The 23,341-nt window shown below is 42.9% G+C and overlaps 1 protein-coding gene across 1 annotated transcript in view; it reads right to left on the bottom strand.

Annotated features, from left to right (window-relative positions):
• gpc3 (glypican 3) overlaps positions 1-23,341 on the bottom strand; it is a 98,285-nt gene that overhangs the window by 14,306 nt on the left and 60,638 nt on the right. Inside the window, exons 4-6 of the mRNA XM_040120219.1 lie at positions 20,300-20,442; positions 19,715-19,840; positions 14,730-14,841 (exon numbers count right to left, since the gene is read on the bottom strand). Coding sequence (XP_039976153.1) covers positions 14,730-14,841; positions 19,715-19,840; positions 20,300-20,442 — 381 coding nt within the window. The remainder of the gene's footprint in view (positions 1-14,729; positions 14,842-19,714; positions 19,841-20,299; positions 20,443-23,341) is intronic.

The raw sequence follows: 23,341 nt of genomic DNA, 5'->3' as shown, positions 1-23,341 counted from the left end.
GATCGGAGTGTGTACTGTATGATTATAACAGTATGAGGGGAATTCCAGACAAACAGTCGGTGAGATCTAAATGTGCGGGCATTTACCAAACTCTAATTATAATCAGCAGGCGGGAAAAATGTTTTGTTATCGGTGCCAATTTTGTCATTTTTGTCCAAACGTGATTCATTCAAAGGGCTGTGGCTGTTGCTCCATGTAATTTACTGGTAGAAAAAAGAAACAGTGGGGTAAGCAGACTGGTATGATTGTGTTGTTACTGGCGAACATCATTGTCTTGAGTGGTTGTCGTAGAGCAACAAGGATATAATAATACAACATAACACACTCTGCCCCAGTGGACATCAAGGCCCCAAGATCTAAAATGAGGAAGCTGACTATTTTATTTTATTTTTTTTAACCAGTTAAATCATTAGTTTGGAAAACTCTTTTGCAAGGGAGAACTGGCCAAGATGGCAGCATAAAAAGTTAGCGATGAAACAGAACAAAATCAGGCAAAAGCGAATCAAGTAAAATAAAATAGGATAACACTACAAAGAAGGCCAAACACATGCAACACAAGCTCTAAAACAATTAGAAGTGTTGAATTTTTAACAGAATATAATATCATTTGCAATAGTCTCTTAATTCAGTTTGGCTTCTGGGCTGTGAAAGCAGTTATTGCTGGACTCCCATATTTTCCCAAATGATTTATAGAAGCTCATGTGTTGTTCAACACATACCACAAGTGTTTATTGAGAACTGTGGTAAACTAATCAACTCATAAATAATAAAAAATGTCAAAGAGCTGTACAAAGCAATTTCATCAAAAATCTTTGAATTCCTCTTGACCAAAGATAAAAGGAGGGGAAATAGCAAACTTGATACATTCAATTACAAAAATTTAGTGAAACATGACAACTTGAAAGAAAGAAAAAGCTGGTTCACGGTAACTTTTTTTTTGTTTGTTTTAGAATGACAGACAGATGAAAAACAAAAACAAAAACCTATCCTGTCTTGTGAAAAAATGGGTGAAAAACATGTGAGCGAGCTTGGAGACAGCCTACACGGCTTCTCTCTGACCATCTTTCAGTCTCCATAGCATCACACATGATTGAGAGCCCTGCCAAGGTAACAGATGTGCTAAATTCCAGCCGCCTGCCCTCCGAGCCTCCTTTCATCTCACCGCTCTGCGCCCCTCTTGTTTGTTTTTTATTGATTTCCTTCCTATCTGCACACGTCAGCATGCATTTTTTTGTTGTTGTTTTTGGTTGTTTTTGTCTATGGGAGAAAATTGAGTTCATATGGGCCTTGTCTCAGGTCAGCTGCAACGTCTGCCTGGGATCAGACTCTGTGTGTGTGTGTTTTTGTGTGAGACAGAAAGCGGAGGTATAAAAACCCAGAGCTAATCACAGAATTACGTCATTCAGAGGATAAACAACCTTTTTCCCTCTGCCTGCATATACAAATCAGTCAATCTGGGTTTTACAAGTGACATAAACTCTAAGGTTTAGAGAGGGAACACACATAACCTTGTTTCCAGCATGGCCACCTAACAAACATCCATTCATTTTCCAACATTGAGGCCATACACGGACGATGACCACAACATTTTGAAAACCCCGGTCACTTAGACTAAAGGATGGACAATCAGTAGCTCACAGACAGGGCAGCTTATTCACAGGAACATTTCCCTTCTGTCTGAGGCCATCTAGCATAGCGCCACCTCTTGAAAGAGCAGAGCCCTCTGATGTCACATTAAAACACCCTGTTATTTCCCAATAACAAACTCTCCCGATGATGAATGGGACTTTAATGTACTGCAGCATTTTGTTATTTTGTTAAAGATAGGACCGTGTTTGCTTGCATTTGCCGGAGTCCTCCATAGATTTACTGAGGTCCTGAAATTCCTTCTCATGGTCTGTATCCTGGCAACTCAGTTGGACTTTGGGAGCGGAGGGGCGCCTCACAGAGCAATTAAAAGGCAAACAAACACTTGTAAAGCAGGGAGAGGAAGATGTGGTTCAGGGTATTTTAGAACAAAACCTTAAAAAAGGTATGAGGGGCAAGGGGAAAAACACTGACTGTTCTGCCCCTGTTTAGAGCTCAGTCTGTGTGAACGCTACCATGTGTAACTCACCACCTGCTAGCATACACACCAGCCCTCCTCAACACATTAACAGACAGGCTGTCCTCTGATTCACTGTGTACTAACGTTTAAAGAAACAAAACTAAGAGTCCATAGTCATGCAAGCAGCTCTGTAGGGCCGTGCTTAGGCATAACATTTCATTGAGCTCATCGTCATCATCTGGGGACCATGAATGTGTGTACAAAATTTTGTGCCAATCCATCATGTAGATGTTGAGATATTTCACAGGAAAAGCGAAAATTTGATGACCTGATGGTGGTGCTAGAAGAAATATCAGGGGATCACAAATGTCATTTGGATTCATCCTCTGGGGACCCTGACAAAATTTTATGGAAATCCAGATGGTATTTTACTCAGAGCCAAATTAGTGGGCTGACCGACAAACATGGTAATGTTGGAATTGAAATCCAATTTCAGACACACAACAGCAGATTAAAATATTTTTTTAAAAGTGTTTTGGTGAAATGAAAAAAAAAGAAATTGGCTATCGAATCCTAGCAGTGGCCTAAATGAGCCATAGCAGTGAGCCGAGCCCTTCCCCATAGGAGGGTGGAAGGGCAGTACTTCTCTCTGAGCCTCTGTGGCAGGGTGCTGTGGCATTTGCCCGCTGGCTGGCTGCCTCTGCCACAGCTGTGGTAGCAGGGAGGGGTGGGATGTATGTTTGTGTCGAAAGTGATGCTGCGTTTTTGGCATGGCTGAGCCACAGCGTGATCCGGCAAGAGCCTCCAGATTTACCACAAGAGGGAAAAATCCTCAAGTCGCTGTAGGATGGAATCTTGTCCAATTAAGAAAAAAAAACAAACAAACAAACAAAAACAAAGCAAAAGGAAGCAGGGAGGAAACAAATAAAAGACATTTTTTTGGTGAAATTCTCAGTATGTTTTCCATTGAGAGAAGAAATCTGGTGCTCTCACTCTTTCCTTCTCTCTCTTATGTGTTTGGAGAGTTGCATAGGGAGCTGCCTACGACAAACAGCTGGAAACACAGAGCATGTAATCAGCACAGCTATAGGCATCCCGCAGGCCACAGGGTTCACCTCCCCTTAACACAAAAGCACAAGTCACACCAAGGATACGGGGGCTCAAAGGCTGCACACAAAAGCCCAAACATGTGGCGGGTTGCTCAGTGCAGGCCAGCCCAGACAGAGACACAGAAACCGCAAGTCTGTCACTGCCACCCACACATGACATGAACTCCACACAGGGTCACTGTTCGACAAGACAGCTGCAGCTGAGCCCCAGAGCCCAGCCACTGGTTGACCTGCAGTGATAGAAATCAACCTGCCCTCACTGATCATCAGCTGTGGTCTTCTACATGAGATCCTACATCACACTGTACTATAAATCATAAATCTCAGGCAAAATGAACAAAATCTGGAGATAAGCTAAGAAAATGTATAATCTTAGCATTAATGTAGGACCTGTTGATGTGAATGAGTGATGTTGGGAGTGAAACGGAGAGGATGAGTAATGAAGACAGAGGGTGTATAGAAAAAAGGGCCTTCTTGTCAGTGTGTGATTAGAATCAGGCCCTGTGTTATGTCCTCCTTTCCTTGCACAGGACTTGTCTGCACAAGCTGCTCATGACTCGGCCCAGATGGAATCTGCTGCTCTGAATGTTTCTATCAATGCCTCAACACATCTTTTCTACAAATCTAATCTACATAACTTAAAGCTTAAGTTCCCAAACAGACTACTGCTTACCATATACTCATAACAAAAGCAATGGTTTTGCCGTCTAATGTTGATGGTTTCTATGACTGCTGTGAGCTGAAGGCTTAAAATGCATGCTGCCATCACATACAGTTTTTAGTTTAGCCTAGTGTTGAAAACAGCTGACCTGGTTTTTGGGGTTTCAAGCATATACTGCATTAAAGCTGCTCTAATCATAATGTTTGTATTAACAATAGATCAAAAGACTATGTGTAATGTGAAAGGTGTCACTTGTAGTGATGAACCCACAGAGAATTATTACCAGACTCTGCAGTTCCACTCAGCTCTACAGAGGTTTTTAGCATCTGTCAGCTCATTGTTTTGGTTTTGTGATCCTGAACTTTTGGTTCCCTGTCACCGCTCTCATCAATCTCATAATCAGCCACCGCAGGCAGCTGTTTCCAGAGAAAAAAGCTCTAAAAACTACCTGCCCAGCCTCAAATGCCACATACACAAAATTAGCGACTAGCTGGAGAACATAGTGGAGCATTTAGACGCTGGGCCAGATATTTCCCTCAAGAGTTAGTAGAGACAAACCAGACATAACAGGAGAGTGGATGTTGGACTTAAATTCATCAGGAGGCCAGAAACATGACTCCAAATGAATGATAATGTTGCTCTGTGCCTGCTGGATGTGTAAACAGGAAACAGTTAGTTTTGATTCTTTTCCAATTGCTGAGATCTGAAAGCATGCCAATATTGGTATGACAAAGTCAGATGCGTCAAGAAAATAAGTGTTTAGGCAATCGGATAGGTTGTATTCCAGGTAACAGTTTAGCCAAATAATCAAATTATCTGTATTTGGAAATAAAACTGAAAGTGAACACAAAAAAATAACTGTAATAATAATAATTCTAATAAAGTAAGTATGTTAGGTCAAAGTTGAACCCCAAGCTCAGTCAATAAACTGCCATGAATGTTAATAATAATGGACAGTTTGGTTATTAATTTTACCGCCTTTCCCTCTTCCAAAGTTGCTAAACTGGGGTTTTAATGTCTGAACATTGCAGCTTCTTCCCCCATCTGGCTTCTTTTAAGCAATGTTGCTGAGTTCCCAGATCTCAGCACTTAACTTGGTGATTACATTGTTAGTTATAGGAGTGACGGCTAAAACTAGGACAATAAGATCCAAGTTGTTATAAACCAGATTTACTCTTTAATTTTAATAGTGATTTTGTGTTTTTATAGTTTCACGTAACAAGCAAAATAATGCACATTCGGAGATTTGATTTAAAAAATGTACTGCTGCATGTTTACTCTTGGGCTCTAATTGGCTCTTATTTATCTCAGAGGTCCTGTAAAACCAAAACTGTACTGTACAGCAGATAGTATATTTTTATAGCAGATTTGAAGCTGATGCTCAGGTCACTGTGTTAGAAAAATCAAACACGACTTTTCAGCACCAACTATGTGTCGTGATGAATGAAGGAAATGGACTTTCCTTACACCTAATCCCCACATGTACTCTGAGCTGCTGTGCTTGCATCAAGTTTGCAGACAAGCTGTTTAGACGTGAGAGCCAAGAGAGGCAAGAGAGTGGGGATGAATGAAAGACAGCATGGGAGACAGCAAGAGAGACAGACAGAGGAGTGACGGGAGGCACTTTCCACACAGTGAGTCACGGAAAGCTCCTCAGCACGCAGACAGACAGAGGAGCGTTTCGGACGACACAGCCTGCCCTGCAGTCCCACCCGCTCTCCCCAACTCATTACTCAACTTTTATTGAATATGAAATGTAAAGAGGAGGGGGACCTATGCTTTCTCATTCTTCCCTCTGTTTTTTCCTCCCCCTCTAGCCTTCCTCTATCTGCCCGCGGTTGAGTATGTCACGCAACGGGAGTCCAGCCTCAGACAGTTAATGCAGACAAGATTAATTTCCTGATGTTAATTCCAGTTGGAACGGAACACACAGAGGGAAAGTAGGTCTCCAGTCCTGTGTTAAACTGGGAGTGTGCCACTCCACCTTTCTGACTAAGCCCATGAGGCTATTTCAAGGTTTCTCTTGTTTGGACCGAAACTTGAATGGATGCTGTTGGCAGGGACTTTGTTCTTTTGGTAATCTCCGAAAAATAATGAAAACTCTTAAACGTTCCACATACATTTGAGATAGCAGATTAAACCAATTGTCGCCATTTCATCTCCTGGAAGAATGAAACATTGTGTCTTCTCTGATTATTCAGACATTCTCAGTCCAGATCCAGGCAGCGCAAGAATGCAGAGGGTTAACTCCCTCTAGTATTATATATCTGGTATGACAATAATTTTAAGTCTTTTTTTTGAGGTTAACCAAATGAAAATCTTGACTTATGTCTGTGAAAGTTCCTGATTGTCTGCATGGGGTTTAATAGTTTAAAAAGTACCATTCCTGCACAGGCCGCTGGTTACTAAATCAAATTACGCCCCTCAGACAGTCTCTTTTTGTCTGCTGCTCGTCTATTTTACACGTTATCGCCGTGGTTCCCAGAGTCACGTGTTGCTAAGAAGCCCACCATTTCGACATCAGCAGACTATCACTGCATGTCCCATGATCACACCTAGCAGGAGCCGACAGACGCTCGGTTGGATAAGCGGATAAGAGAAGGTGGAGTGGCCTGTGCTTGCTTCAGTGGGCTGTGGGGCTACAACCAGCTACTCTGCTGCTGGCCAGCTTAGCTTGTAACTAACAGAAATACAGAGAGGGCTAGAGAAAAGCAAGGTGGGGGCAAAGAGGGAGAAGTAAAAGAAAAAAGGGAAGACAGAGGAAAAGAACTAATTACATACTGCAAAGGTATGGAGTGCTGGCGACATGTGAGGGAATGATGAAGTTAGGGAGTGCTAACACTTTGACAGGTCCAGAGAGGAGCCTCAACGCTACTGTGCCCCCAGAGCACCGGCGCCCCAAACAAAAGGCAGAGGAGGAACAGAGGAGGTCTCTGACCCTCACAAGGAGACCCTCTGATGACCTAGCAGAGACAGGAAACAGGAAGTGTGACTCCTGACCTCTTTGTGAGGGGTGGCGGGGAGGCCCCTGTTACACAGCAACATGTGACTATGCCCAGTGACAACAAGCCCAGGATGTGTGGATCAGCTCAGAGACAGCAGCAGCAGGAAGACAAAAAGCAAAGAATCAGGAACTAACTTTTAGACTGAATGGAAACCCCTCAAGAAACACATTTTTAGGTGAAAACAGTGTGTACTGGGGTTCCTGGTTAGCGAGCCAGGCTCCTGGCTTGTGCAGCGGGGTTTTTATAAGCCGGCTGCGTGATAATTACACCCAGTGGGGTGGTAGTGGTGCGGGAGTAAAGGGGCGGTGTGGGTAGAGAGAGGTGACCCCGACTCGGGGCCTCAGGGATGATGGAGGGGGGATGGAGGAGGAGGGGACAAGGAGGGAGGGAGAGGTGGAGATATGGAGGTAAGAAGGAATGGGTGGCAGTGGTAGAAGGGATGGTTGGGCCTCATTAGCAGGCAGACTAATTGGGAGGAAAAGGGCCCTCACATGCTCTGTCTGACCTCCCAGCCAGCAGGGGAGAAAGCCAGGGTGGGAGAGGGGAGTGCGAGTGTGTGTGTGTGTGTGTGTGTGTGTGTGTGTGTGTGTGTGTGTGTGTGTGTGTGTGTGTGTGTGTGTGTGTGTGTGCGTGGAGGTGGGGGGTGGTATCTGCTAGTTGGATTCCTAAAGTTAAAGAACCATAACTCCTCATAACTCCTCAAATCCTGAACTTGCCGTGAAGTCAGAAGTCTCCGGAAAACAATAGGATAACATGCGTGTGGTGCTCTAGCAGGGTTACTGCCTGCACAAATGCCCTGCAGCACCTCAGAGGTTTACACCAGGTGTCACACTTCATTTAAAGAACCCTCATGGCTTATCCCCGCTCACAAACATAGCGGCATAACAGCCCCCTTTCCTCCTTCACTTCCAGAGCATTGGTACTTCACACACATAAAAACGAGGAGAGTGAGGGGACGTAGGCCCTGAGGGGGTATATTAAATAACGCTTCAAAAACCCTCAGTAAATAACATCAAACAGAAGTCAGCCTCTTTGACTGGAGCGAGTGTAATGGCTAGGTTAGCAAGTGTAAGTTTACAAAACAGCAGGCCTAGTCTGACACCCATGGTGTCTATTAGTCTGATTGTAAGCACACCATGTAGGAAAAGGCCACCGCACGCTGGCCTTGTCACAAAGCAGCTCCCATTTTATCTCGACTGTAATGATAATAAACATTGCACTGTATTCATTCATATATTTCAAAGTGCATTTGAAGTGTTGCTTTACTTTATAGCCACTTGTGTACACATGTATCACTGCTGTATATGAGCTGGAAATGTATCTGCTGTAGGTATATTTCTAACTATGTGTGTACAAGATTAACTGCTGCAAGCGTGCCCAGTAAAAACTGTCCATGCTTAAGTATGTGTGTGAGTTATATATTAAAGAGGGTATTCTGTGTGAGCATGCACTAGGTGTTGAGCACACGCTGCCCAGACTCTGGTGGCTCGGAGGAAGTGAGACGGCGTGATGGAATTTGTGGCGCTCTGGATCTGGTTTATTTTCCACCTTGGATTCCTGTCCTACCTGCAGGATTTTCCCAGGTTCTGGCTTCAATTAAGCTGGGAAGCTGGGAGGAGAAGGAGGGGATCTAGGGGTTTAGGAGAGGGGTAGAAGGAGGGGGCTTGCAGAGGAAAGGGCTACAGAACTGGAGTCTGTCACACACAACTCAGCACAGCTGGGGAGATGGAAAGAAAGGCAAGGAACAGGGAGAGATGGACAGTGACGGAAGTAAAAGCGAAAATATTTGAAAGAAGTGCTCAAATAATAAAAGCTTTGGCACTCAATATGAAGATGCTTGTTATTCTTTAAATGACAGAGCGATCTTAATGGCCTAAGATGAAATAACTGTGTTTTGCCAAAAGGGATTCATAATAATCTTCAACAAAGATGTTTTTCATATCCACAGTATTCCAAATCTCTCCAAAGAGAGTCATATAGCTAAGAAGAGGCTCTCCGAATAATCCCAGGGGGTCTGACCCTCCAAATGGCAAACTCATCTGACAAATGAGTGGGAAACACTCTGTAATCAAAGACCAATCACATAATTGGTCTATTTTGCCACTAGCTCAACCATCTCCTGTGAGATTAGTTGTTCGGAGGAGAAACCCAATACTCTGGGAAGTTAAACAGATGTTCAGAAAAACAAACTCATATCTCTTGAACATGAACACATCATCAAAATAATGTGTTCTAATTTAAGAGCGCTAACTCCAGATATGTCTCTCCACACAGGAACTCACTTGGCCAGTTTTCACAAAACAAAAGCGTTAATGCAGAGACACAGTTACAGCGAAGTTCTCTTTAAGCAAACAGCAAGACTTGTCAGGCTGGCATCGCAGAATATCATCAACTTGACATTAAAGCCGATGGGAGCATGTTGAAGTACATTTGTATTTATCAGCTTTAACATAATGCGTATTGCAAGGCACTACACACAGACAGGACCTCACAAAGGAATTTGGTACACAGTGTAAGCATGCACATGTAAACATGTCCATGGCTCCTCACAGGCCTGCACTGTTTAAAGATTCCAAGTTGAGAAGCAATAATCGAAGGAGAAAGCCATTTTTCTTCATCCATTTATAGTGCACAGCTCACTTTAAACTTGGCCACGGCTCAGCCATGACATCAGCTGCTTTAGGCGTGAGAAAACGTTGTTTTATAAGCTGAGGCGACCGGCTCTAAGATTTTTTTTCTTTTGGTGTTTAGTTTAGCCCCACAGAGGCACAAAGGCAAGGGTCTCCCTGCCACGCTGTCTCCGTATCTGCTGATACTCTGATCAACACTGACAACGTGAGAAATGACACATTTCCGCTGCATAGTTGCATTTCACAGGGCCATCGTCACGGAGCACTTAGGAGTGGAGAAATGAAACATCACGGGGATTAAAGTTGGAAGGAAGTGGATTCTTTGGTGGGGTCCCATGTTCCCCCTCGCTGTTGGAGAGTTTAGCCCCTATATTTTATGACACAGTCTCACATACTGTGGGCTGGGACTGATTCGTGGTTTGAAAGTGGGTCATTGCAAGCTGGAAGAACCATTGATTGTGTTCACCATTTCAGCCAAAAGCAGAATAATGTTCATTCAAATGGAAAATGTGTGCAGGATAAAAGAGACTTATAGGACTTGTAAAGACCAATGCGAGTAACCCGTGTGCTGAATGTAGAGCTGAACTCATATAAAAGACAATGATGTACATTCTTCAGCCTGCGGCTCTAAACATACTGTACAAGATGCTCAAACACACAGGTGACATCATGAGACTGAAATACTGCTGTTTGTAATCAGCATTGCACTCTGCTGGGTGTCTTCCAGGAACATTACACATACTATTTCATTGTTGGCCTGCCCTCATCCACGCCGCATATAAACAGGGCAGATGAAAGTAATTATCTGTGACTTGTGGCCTACTCTCTCATATCAGATGGTTAATAAGCCTATTTGCTTTTAGCCCTGCAATATCCAGAGCTGGTGGTCTTTCAACTGGCGGGTAGGCGGAGACCTTGTAAAACTGTTTTTTAACTAAACAACATCACTTTCTCCAGTGCCTTCAGAAGTTGTTTACAACATGCTGGTTCAGAGCAGCTAGCAAAATACTGTTGATAGTCAATAAACATTTAGCAGGATTATAAAGCAAGTTTAAAGTTCTGCCGCTTTGGTGCTGTGTGACATCAGCCTTCTCTATTAGCAGTTTTTTTTTCATGCTAGTGTCGTGGCTGTATGGATGACAATATAGGTCTTGAAATATCATGTCATATATCACATAAGTATTGGTTAGATGGATGGAAATTTGGTACAGCCATTCATGGTCTCCACAGGATGAGACCAAATGACTTTTGTGATTCCTTCACGTTTTATCTAGCACCACCAGCAGGTCAAAATTTGAATGTATCCTGTGAATTATCTCAGCACCTACTGGACGGAATGACACAACTAGAAGGGCGCTCAGTAGAGCACAGACCTCTGCCAAGGCCAATTTCAAACAAAATACACCAGACGTCAGAGAAATATAAGTCAGATTCATAGTAAATGATCTGGATCTGCCCCAGATTGTAATGGGTTCTTCCCATGGTCCATGCGCCGTCCCTCCACCAAGCTTGGTGCCATTGGATCAGTACTTTTTGCATAATCTTGCTGACAAGTAAATAAAAACAAATAAGCAAAAGACACGAGTGAAAAAATAACCTTCTTGGAGGAGGAAAATATTGATGTGTCCCAATAGATTAATCCTAAAGACTTTGGTGAACCTCTGACTTTTCCTGTAGTGCCACAATAAGATTAGAATAACGTTTTGAGTGAAATGTCACGACTGCTACTGGATGGATTGCCATTGAATTTGCAACAAACATTCATGTTGCCGTCAGAATGAATTGTAATAACTTTGGTCACCCTTTATTTTTTCATCTAGCGCAATCATCAGGTCAAATTTGTCCTGCAAAACAAAAGACATAGCCATCAGCCTCAACTGTTCTGTGGGTTTAGTGCTAATTAGCAAATGTTAGCATGCTAACACACTAATCTAAGATGGTGAACATGGTAAACATTATACCTGCTAAATATCAGCAGAGTAGCATTGTCTTATTCAGCATGTTAGCATGCTGATGTTTTCATTTGAAGCAACACTGTGCCTAAGAACAGCCTCACATAGCCACTAGAGAGCTTCAGACTCTTAGGCTGTGTCCAAAATCATTCTCATTCATTCATTCATTCATTGCCCTCTCTGTAACGGACACTCAGTAGTTTAATCTATCGTGAGCAGTAAATTGAGATTTTGGAAACTCACTTATCCTCAACATCTTGTGTCAAGACCGACAGCTGTAGAGTTGCGCTACTGTAATTTTTGCATTTAAAAAATGTGACACATTGCTTTGTAGAAAGTAGAGTACATGCCACAGGCACTACTTTTTTCATTTCATAGTGTGATTTTTGAGGGCACTATATAGTGGATAAACTACACATTCAGAATTTGGACACTCAAATAAAATGGCAGACAGTAAATGTAGTTCACTATGAAGTAAATCGGGAGTGATTTTGGACACCGCCTTAGTCTTGTTCTTACTTGAGCAGTGAACATTAAATTTGTTTCTGAAATGTTGCAAACTTCAAAAATAAATATACAAATAGTTAGACAACATAACAGGAAAAGATTGCAATATAATGAAAATGGATATATATAAACACCAAAAATTAAGGCTTCAAAAGTTCCCATAAACTTCAGTGAGCAATGTGGCGCCAAAAATGTAATATTGTAAACTTCACAGAGGGTGAATTTTTTTGCAGGGCTATTGTATTATATTGCATCATTTTAAAAGCCCTTGCCGTTATTTTGTGCACCACACTATAGTGATTAGTTGTAGTAAAAATATTAGTGTAATATGATTTCTGCACTAATAATAAAAAGAGAAGCACGGCTTTGATTCATAAACAGTTTCACTGCACATGAAATATGCAATTCATGCAATCAAGCGCAGTCAGTCTTTTGTCAGATGTGAATCCAGCCTATTAAAGTCGATATCTAAAGGGAAGTTGGAGTTCAAGCTGAAATGTGCCTGACGCCGCTGTATGGTCATCAGAAATGGGATTTAAAGCTCCCCTGTGAATAGTCAATCTGTATAAATATCAGGCATTTATGTAAACAGAATCAAAACCCCATCAATGTCCACATGTATACCCCATCATTACTACAACATGGGAGCCAGTGAGAAATGAGTATTAGATTACTGAGAGCATCTGATTTGACTTTGTCCATGTCTCTACGGGATTGTCTGAAGGTCTGCAACACAGCGAGCTCAGTCATTTCACCAAACTGTATTTCCTTGCAAAATCTCATCAAAAGCCTATCAGGAACCCAATGCTCATGGCAAACAGTCTGCACTGCAGCAGCTCCGCTTGTAATCATATGGTTACAAATGTTTGGCCCTGTCTGAGCAGGAAGTTTTTAAAGGCTTATTGCATTAGAGAGTGTGGGTGTATATGTCCTGTGTTTTTAAGATTAAAGGGTGATTTTGGTTTATTGCAACATTTGGTAGTTTTAGCCATCGGACCTATTGGTAATACCAATAGACAATATTGAAGTCAGAGGGGACAAGAAACACACACCGTCAGACAATCATACAGATATCAAGAAAGCATCCAGGTTACACAAACTTATTTGGAAGCGAAAATAAAATAATAAAAAAAATACAATTATTATGCCTGTTGTACACATCCATCATAGTCTACAGACCAACATCCTGGTTCAACTTTGACCTAATATATGTACCAAAGTTGTGTTTGCATATACAGCTTTTGTGTGCAAAGTGGGATTATTACCAACACTGACGAGAAGGCCAAAATTATAAAAATAAGACCCACATTTTTATAAACTGGAATTATCTTATGATATGTGGGGGGCTTGGAAGATGGCAGGGGGTAAGGAAACACCTAGCAATCCTGTTTTTTTTGCTTACAGCGGGACTCAAGAGCATGGTGTAATACAGAAAAAGTAATGCGAAAAGTACAGCGTCTCAACCCACAACTTTCTGTATCTTTTCTCGAGGTTCTCTGGCTGTCAGAGGGGGAGTACAGGAAGGTCCACAGTTGATCCTTAGATCTCCCAGGTTGTTTAAACAGGAGAGAAGGTTTGTAATCCATTGAGACAAGCCTGCAGCACTCAGAGGCTCCTGCACAAAGACGAATGACGAATACACGCAAACACACTTCACTGCTAGAAGACAGCGTGTGTGCGTGTGTTTATATCTGTGTATGTGTGTGTGTGTGAGTGCATGTGTGTGCGGGGGGGGGGTTATAGTCAATGGCAATCCAACGTGTTGACAGCTACAAATGCAACCACAAGGAACCAGGAAGTACAGACAGATCTGTGGGCTGATACATCTACCTTCCAAGGGTGACTCTGAGCCTACACACAGCCATCCCTGCACGCAGACAGCCCACTCCAAAAGGTGGTTTCCATGGTGATGGCAGCAGCGAGAAAAGGTGGCTTCGGCCTTGATGACAGCTGGGGGTTAAGCCTTAATTATGCTCCATTGGGGATGCGCACACGGACAGCTGCGGCCACCACAGACACATAGTTGTTCTTATTATACTACTTTCTAGTGTGCTTGGAGTCCACCTGGTGCAGACCATGCGCAGTTGGTGGCCTTGTAGCGTAGTGGACAAATTGGAGGGGACACAAATGTCTGCAGAGAACCTCGCGTACACCCTCTGATGACGAAATTCACATCACTCTGACCCTACCGGACCCTCGCATACTCGCAGATGTAGAAAGTATAACACTAGCCTTACCGTGGATGGAGGACATAATTCCTGTCCATCATAATAACCCCTGTCACCCTCAGAAAACGTGTCCGTGTCTGGTCGCAAAATTGGTGGATTTGTGTTTAAAAAGAGGGGTTTCTTTTTTCTTTTTTTTTTTTTTTGGAGCAGTGCAGGTGAGACCCAAAATAAAGTCTATTCAGAGGTGTCAAGTCAAAAGTATTTTGTTTTCACCTTGAACATGGGTTCCCACTGGAGTTTCTCTAAAATATGAGAGGGAAAGGTGCGTTACAGCACAAAGCATCCTCATTTCACATCTTTTACTTGTCCTGTGCTCAAGGTGATGTCCCCCAACATGAGCTGCAGATTGAGACCTACAGCAACTTGGAAATCAGTGTCCAACTGTGAACCAAGAAGTAGAACTAATAGGTGGGTAAAACCCTACACCTCCACAGAGGAGAGGGCAACTTGTGTGCACAGAACTCCTTATTTGAAATGGTTAAACTTACCATAAAAGCCATAAAAGACACAGTCAAACAGAGGAAGTCACAGGAACAAAATGGTTTATGCACAAGCACACACACCATGAGAAACACACTCACACAGCTCACCTGGTTGATGTGTTTGAGTTTGTCTATGATCTGGCTGATGATTGGCTCGGGGGGCTTGTTGCTCCTGGACTCAGAGCCGGGGTGTGATCGCTTCAGGCCGGGCCCGGGAAACCTGACAGGACAGGAAGAAGAAAAAAAAAACTTGGTCAAACTTGGTTTCGTTGCTGAAGAGTTTCACTGACTCAGTGGTAGTTGATCATGAGCGGAAGACATAAAGAAATGACCAATGTTCCATCACTCCAAACAAGGCGTTTATCACCACCTAGTGGTGATAAGACAAATGACAGCACTTCTGGTTTTTAGTTTAGATCTGCAGAGCTGGAAAGTTAATTTGTAATTCAGCCCTAATCAAAGGACTTACTTCTTCCTCACTTGAGACATTCCATCTATAAATTTAAGTAGGGATTAACATTTTTTAAACATTTGATGTTTGAAGATGGATTTGATATTTTAATAAAAGTGATGGAGACTTCATACTTCTCTTGTGCAGGAAGAAAGCAATTTTTGGACTGTGTTCAAAATCTTCAAGCATCTGCCTTAATCAAGATGATTAAGAACTATTATTGCTGCAGGAATTGCACATAAAATTAAAATCATCTGTTCTGAGTCAACACGGAGAAGCTGTTACATGTTTGTATAAAATGTTTTACAACTATGAGTTTTATCAGGAGGTGACTACATCCTAAAAGGTGTTTAACTATTATGCAAAGTCTTGCTGGTGATTAATTTCATGCACATTATACTGGGGAATTAGTGTCTTTTTAATCATATCTGGTGTTAATGAGAGGACATTAGCAGAGATGTACTTTTGTCCTACTTTAGCACTGGGGATATATTTACGTATGAGCAGCCTGCAGGCAGGTGCTTACATGTCTCAGTGTAACTGAGGAAACAAAGCTCTGTTAACACCTGTGTATGTTATCGAAAGGAGGAGCTGGTGCATCTGAAAGGTGGATATCTCTCTTTCATCTAAAGACTTTCCTGTCAGGTGTTTCTTGACTTCTGGCAGTGCCAGTAATTAACCCCTTCCCACCGCACCGTCGCAGCTCTGAGGAGGAGACTAGCTACCTCTGCGTGCATGAGGCGAGTGTGTTTGGATGAAGTACGGCCAGGACTGACAACATATCTTCCCCAGTGATATGAGTGGTGGTGAGGGGCCACATCGCAGTGTAAATGCCACCTGCTATATTGCCGCAAATGTTGGGAAGATGAAGGAAAAATGGGCCGGAGTGGGGAAAAAATTATTTTCAGTGAAAAGGTTAGTGAGAGAGAAAAGGGCCTTGAAAAAATATGTGTGTGTGTGTGTGTGTGTGTGTGTGTGTGTGTGTGTGTGTGTGTGTGTGTGTGTGTGTGTGTGTGTGTGTGTGTGTGTGTGTGTGTGCAAAGCATGAGGTCATACTCTGTTCTCATCTCTGTGACACAGCCCTGAGCACACACACTGACACATGTGCGCACATACACACCTTTCACCTGCCATCTCCATTCATCAGCCTTTTGCTCTCCCCTAAGTCAGACTTTTCATTAAACTCAAATTACATTTCCCCAGTTATTTATTCTTCTTATTAGCCATGATCTCACCCCCTCTCCGCTGCTAATTATCACATTAATAATGGAAAGAGATATGTGATCTATTAAAGAGAGGAATAAAGGAAATATGGGTCGAGGAAGGAGGATTGAGGGGAGAGATTTTGAGTTAGGATAAGGAGATAAGGCAGGTTAGTGTTTCACGTAATAGATGCCAGATCATTTTACCGGGACATAATTTAGCATATATGACCATTAAACTGTTTTTTAGTTTGTTATCCGATTGAGTCTGTGTTATTGTTCTCTGATCAGATCAGTAACCTCCAGTGATACTCCAGTGAATTTAATCTAATCTAACACCAATTACCATGCTATTAGGTCCAGTCTGAATGAGAGAATAAACAACAGAGGGAGAAGAGGGGAGTCTAGGTGTTGGGAGAATACCTAATGGAGTCTGAAGCTTTTCACACCACTGGATGGATCACACCTCCAGTCCCAAGCATACAGACACGGTCAGAAGTCGGGGTACTGTTTGTGGTGTGTAAACAGTGTGGCTGTTACTGTTAATACGTCTTCTGGCTTCATGTCATGTCATGTTGAGCAAAAAGAGAATCAAATTTAGATGATATTGTGAAAAGAGATACAAGGGGCTGTCTGAAAACTACTGGCGTGGTGTGCGCGACATATTAAATCTTAAGATTTAATTGAATTTCTTATGTGCAACGCCAATGTAGATAAGTGAAAGTTGTCTTTTTTAGACAAGCTAGGGGCATGGTTCTGAGGATGGCATTGTTATTCTTTCCGTCAGTCCACCTCATTTGTCATGAATGAAATATATCAACAACTATTGTATGGATTGGCATGAAATTTTGTACAGATACTCATATTGCCCAGACAATGTATCCTAAAGACTCCTGACTCGTTAAAAAATCCTTGCTATTCCTCCTGCGCTACCATAAGGTTGACATCTGTGGGTTTTAGTGAAATTTCTCATCCGCTACTGGATGGATTGCCATGAAATTTGGTGCAGACATTCGTGTTCCCCTGAGGATGACCTGTAATCACTTGGTGATCCCTTAGCTTTTCCTCAAATGCTAGGACTATGATAGTTGACATGGAAAACATTACACCTGCTTTACATCAGCACGTTAGCATTGTCGTTGAGCATGTTAGCACGCTGACATAAACATTTAGCTCAAAGCACAGCTGTGCTTAAGTACAGGCTAATAGAACAGTCAGCATGGCTGTGAACTCTTAAGGCGCCAGTATACTCGGTCAGAACTGCTTGTCAGACGGTGTGTCGAGCTTTGTCAACCCCCTCCCCTGACACCTTTCCGACGTCAGACCAGGGAGGGCTGCGTCCGACCACTTCTGTAACTTTACTCCTGAAACAGATGATCCCAAACAGACTATCTGACATTCACGCCCACTTCACCTCTTGATTGGCCAGCTGTGTATAAGGGAAGAGATTACGACAAGTTTGAACTTTTCTCTTGCTCTCTTTTTTCATTCTTGGCACAAATATTGGTGGCACTTTTATTCTGTGCATCTGAGGGCAACACTATGAATGCCTTCCAGGAAAGACTATTATCCTCTTCTCTAAATGACATCACGTCCCTCTGCTCTCTGTGACGGCTGGCTTTTCACTCCGCCTTTGAGTGTGGCTCTTCAGACTAGGTATAAACTCCGACTTTACAGGACAACACATACAAACCATTTATTTTCTAGTAAAACTGTGCCCTTACTCTTTTTGATGTGGCTATTTCACTTTAAGTAGCTAATTTAACAGGGATAACGTATGAAAATTAGCCTTTTGGACAACACTGACACATTGAAAGTGATGCTGATCAATGTATAATTTTCCTGTTAAATAAATAAATAAAAGAAAGAAATGTACAAAATAAACCCCTAATACAGAGACAGAAAAGTTGTCTTTTGCATATGACAATATCTTTTTGATATAATTACTTATGTAACTAATAACTTTATTGCAAAGGAAGGCTGAAATAATACAAAAATTTAGGACAAGAGAAAAATAAGACCCTCCCTTTACCAAAAAAGTTAGTAAACCCCCCCTCCCCTTTTCTGACCTCCTCTACTCTCTATTAATGTTTGCACACTCCCTAAATGAAATGTTCACAGTTGACACAGCATCTTATCTTTTATCAGCTATCACACGCACATGAGTTTACACTGTCATTAAATCCAAAAGAGGAACGGAAATGTAATGTTTTGAGCCGACACGGCGTCACATCTATTATCACAGTTATCAGTGTAACACTCTTTGATGTGGAGAAAAGTGTTGCTCCTCTGATCTTGGCTCTAGGTGGGATGGTAAATACGCCTGATAAAAAGCGCCACATTTAGCTCCAAAGATCACTCCTCAAGTATCGCAGACATTCAGTACCCGACCCCTCCAGCGCTTATCCCCTCCAACCACCCAATCTAAATTTATCTGCATGAGACAATATGAGGGTGAATGCCACGTTTGGCTCTGGAGAAGGTCCTGTCTGGGAGGATAATGGAAGATGATCCAGAACAAATCTCGGAGTGAAAATGTACCCGGAGTGAATTTGCAGGCATATGCCCTCACAAATGACACGGAGAATTTCTTGCCGTGAGACATTGTAATCTCTCCATCATTTCATCTCCTTTTCTGCCTCCCTGCACCTTCCTATCATAGCTTGGTCCAGCTTGTAATCATCCCCTTAGGACAGCTCTGCCCCCTTGCCAACCTGATGTCTCCTGCGCAGAGTGAGGCTCCTTCCTGTCGTTGTGACAGACTCTTTTCAGCAGTTTGAGAAAGCACAAAATTTAATCACAGTCCGCCTCGCAAACAAGAGGTAAAACATTAACCTGCAGCACATCTCGGCTGAAATTTGTGCCTCTGCCTTGATTAAAGTCTACACACGATTTACAAGGCAAAAAAGAAAATGGATGATATCTGTAACTATCTAAGCCAAATTGAAATTCGGGCCGGCTGATGGCACGGGCAGAAAGGAAGGAGTTATTATGTGTACAGCCAAAGGACAGGGGTGAAGTGAAATATTGCAAAAACCAAATGAGGTTCTGCAGGGTGCACAGGAGATGTTGGATGAAGGAGGAAAGAGCGATTGAAACTGCAATTAACTAAGCGAGAAGAAGGTGACAGCACATCTGACATTAATAACATCCCATAGAGTCAAAGTCAAGATTTACACACGCACTCAGTGGGAGAGGGGGCCCTCATGTGAAGCTCATCAGCGCTGGGCAAACTTACCCTTCAATTCACCTACACTCTCCTAAATGTTTCGCTGGAGTACTGGGAATACAGGAATCAGAGCAGACTATTTGTGTAACTGGTCATTTAGAAAGCCAATAAAACGGAGCAGAAACTTCCTGCAGGCTGTAGGGTAGATTTGTCTGTGGGTACAGGTAGCGTGTTTCAAAGCTTTGAAATTAGGCAAATGAAACTGATTTACCTGTCTGTCATCTCCTGCCCATTCCAGCAGAGGGAGTGGTTCGCTGGAGCAGGCTCACGGCTGCACAACGCCTCCCCAAGACCACTGTAGAAGGAGCTGAAGCCCCTCAGGTTGGATATGAACTCCCTGGAGCAGGTAAAGGAAGGAAGTGTTCAACAGAGAGAGGGAGGGACCAAGAAGGATAGACACAAAGAAAAACAGACAAAGAGGAAGAGCCAGAGATAGAATAAGAGAGGTAAATCCAGCTTGATAACAGTGAAAGCAAGTCGATGGGATCCCCCTAGAGAAGGAGAGAGTAAAAGAGGCTAGAATAAGCAGTGTCTCCGTTCCTAATTGACATTAATCTGGCCATTGTGCTGCCAAGGCCAGCAGCCCCGCTGGGCATTATTACACTGTTCATTTAAGCCTGTTACTGCATCAGGGGTGTTAAAAATACTCAAATTGAGAAAGAGTGTTACAAGGAAACAGGGGGAAACCTGCCCACAGTGTCAGGTGTATTATAACAAATATTGTGGTCTGGAGTGTGACTGCTGCTTTATCAGGTGGAAGGGTCTCAGTCTGGATTACGGACCCTGATTTCCTCACCTGCGGAGGCCAGCCAAAGTTTCATCAGAGTCGGAGGATGAGGGCTGTGCGTTGCGGGCTGCAGAGACAGCAGGAGGCTGGGGAGGCAGAGATCCGACTGAGCGTGAGGTCCGCTGAGGAGTGTGTCCACACATCCCGTTCACCTGCATGGCACAGAGGGAAGTGGAGAAAACAAGAAAGTATGGAGTGAGTGAATTCGGTTCCCCTAGACCTCTTCACCCCACTTATGTTTCATTGCTTCCAGTTCCTGCACCTGAGCCTGTTTATTCAAACTCTTAATAGCAATGACACTGCAGACAGTGAGAACCTGTCAACAGCCAAACTGCTGGCCTTACTCAGCTGAGCCCCTCTGCAAATTGTCATCTGTTTGCGTTTGCTTATTTTTGGGAGGGATGAAAGCGGGGGGATTTGCATAACAAACAAGTCATTGTATCCTCTGCCAGCCGTTTCCGCCTTGTTCAAATTTGTAATCATAACACTCCAAAACCGCAAGCATGAGAATAAGACCTCTCGTTTGCTTCTTCTTTTCCCATATAAATTCCATTGTGTTTCCACGCAGGACGACATAACAATAATAAATAAGAAGTCTCTCTCTGTCTCTCAGAGATAATGGACGTGGCACACTCTTTTTCAGGTGCAATAAAAATGCAAATGGCTGTTAATGTTTAGCTTGTGGTTTAATGATTTGCTGGTGGTTTAATTTCCCCCGGGGATACTGGCTGAGGCTTAATTCTGGCATGTAATGTTAACAGCTAATTGTGCCCAGCTCCCCTTTAAGTGAATAGGATGGCACCACCGCTGCTGAATACTGATGGGACCTGATAGAGCAGCACTGGACATCTTTATCTGGCGGTAACCAACGCCGCATGAACACACAAACACGCACGCGTGCATGTACACGCACAGAATTTCCAGCATAAACAAAAATGAATCATTACATGCATTTATTCATTTGAACATAATGCGTACACACACACAACAACACACTTGTTTATGCTTGCTCATGCACGCTGACACAGAAATGCTGATCAACTGTAAAATAGAATCATTGGGTTAATCAATACAGCCTAGTTATCCAAGGATACAGGAATAGCCACAGTACAGATACCTCATTCTATGCACACACACACACACACACACACACACACACACACACACACACACACACACACACACACACACACACACACACACACACACACACACACAGTCCTGATAGTCACAGATGGTTGAGTTCTCCTGCACCACGCATTCGCTAATACCCAACATCCCAGACTAGCCATCTCCTCTAATACTCCCTTCCAATGTACTTGGGGGAAACACACACACACACACACACACACCTCAGCCCATTGTCTCTGCCACCCCATTCTCTCCCTCCACATCTTCCTCTCGTGTAATTCTCTCGTTCTCCTGTGCCTGGAGCAAGTGCTGGTACTCCCACAGGCCATTATTAATGTGATTGGAGCTGTGTTCCTCTTTTTGTTTGTGCATTCCCAGGAAGCCGTAGGGGAGTTGTGGCACAAGGGAGAGACTGATTCAGCACGCAGCCCCCCATCCTCCACCCACCAATTGTTTCCAGATTCTTCAAGGAAGGGGCTCATTAGTGGGGTATTAATATCACCCAGGGCTGGACTAACACAACCAACAGGAGAGTCTTCAGATAAAGCCTGCCTCAGCGTGAGAGCTCAGAAATATCTGTGCACTTTTATCTGCACTGAACAGCCTGCCTCACTGAGAGAGGGAGGTGCTGACGGCTAGTAACACGACACACGCGCTGACACACACATAAACCTTGACGTCCACATGGCCACACACTGGCACACCTGCATCTCAGGTTCCATGTGGTGCTTTGCTTGTGCAAACACAGTCTAAAGATAAATTCCAAACGAATCAATGGCAACGGACTTGGACCCAAATGTATCATGAGGCTTATACATTCATCTTGGTCAAAGATAGTTATTAATAAGCAAAGTAAGCAAGTTTCAGGAGGAGAGATTACACTCTCAGTGTTACAAGGGTGGCAGGGTTCCATGCACAGCTGTAACAACATACTGGAGAGTATTAGGTGAGTAATGTTTGTGTTCCACGGGAGTCGAGGCTCAGGGGGGATACTGAGTCAGCACTCAGCCTTCCTCCTCCTCCTCCTCCTCCTCCTCCTCCTCCTCCTCCTCCTCATCCCTGCACTGTTGTCACCAGCATAGGAACTGACTTCTGGTGAAATGCGCACATTATAGGCATCCTATTTCAGCTTTAAAATTCTCCCAAGTTAAGTGAAAATGGAGAAATCTCAATATATCTCCAAAGTAATGAAATACCAGTCAGTTCTCATGATTATATTTTCAAATGGGTGCTGTCGGGGGTGGAAATGAGGAATCTGGTACATCTTCCAGTCTGATGTGGTGTAAATTGCTTTAAAATGTTTTGAACTGCTGTTTTATTAGACCGGACTTCTTTGAGATTTGAGATCTAAATTGTGGAGGTTTTATCAAGTCAGGTGTTCCCAGCCTTCCTGCCTGGCGTACCCCTATGTGCTGAGCTCACATACCCCTTAATAGACACTACTAAATGTATTACGTTCAGTTGTGATGTCTCAGTTTATTGTTCCAACCGTTCATCTTGTGCTTTCCATTTTGACCACGTATCAATTTCTTCTAGCTTACTATTTCAACCATTCAACTTAGTATTTACTTACTAACTTACTACATTAAGATAACAACTTTAAGTATTCTTGTAAGGATGTACAATAAATGTGCAGTTGTATACTGTGAATATGGAGCATTGAAATACCCTGACTGAAGCTATTTAAAATATAAACCATGGATAGATTCACACATAGATTCAGGAAAAGCTCTGATTCTTTTAGTATAATCTTATAAACCTATTTAGTAAATCCACCAGTTCAGAAATCTCTGCTTCACATTAATGAGGTATGACAACAAATCCCCAAATATTGTAAAAATAGTAAGATGTCAATATTTCAGCACAAATTTGGATTACAAAATTGTCCTACATGGCAAAACCTGAAATTGTTAGTACTGA

Source organism: Xiphias gladius, chromosome 23, assembly GCF_016859285.1.
Source record: "Xiphias gladius isolate SHS-SW01 ecotype Sanya breed wild chromosome 23, ASM1685928v1, whole genome shotgun sequence".
Lineage (NCBI taxonomy): Eukaryota > Metazoa > Chordata > Actinopteri > Istiophoriformes > Xiphiidae > Xiphias > Xiphias gladius.
This window is presented reverse-complemented; position numbering and strand designations above follow the sequence as displayed.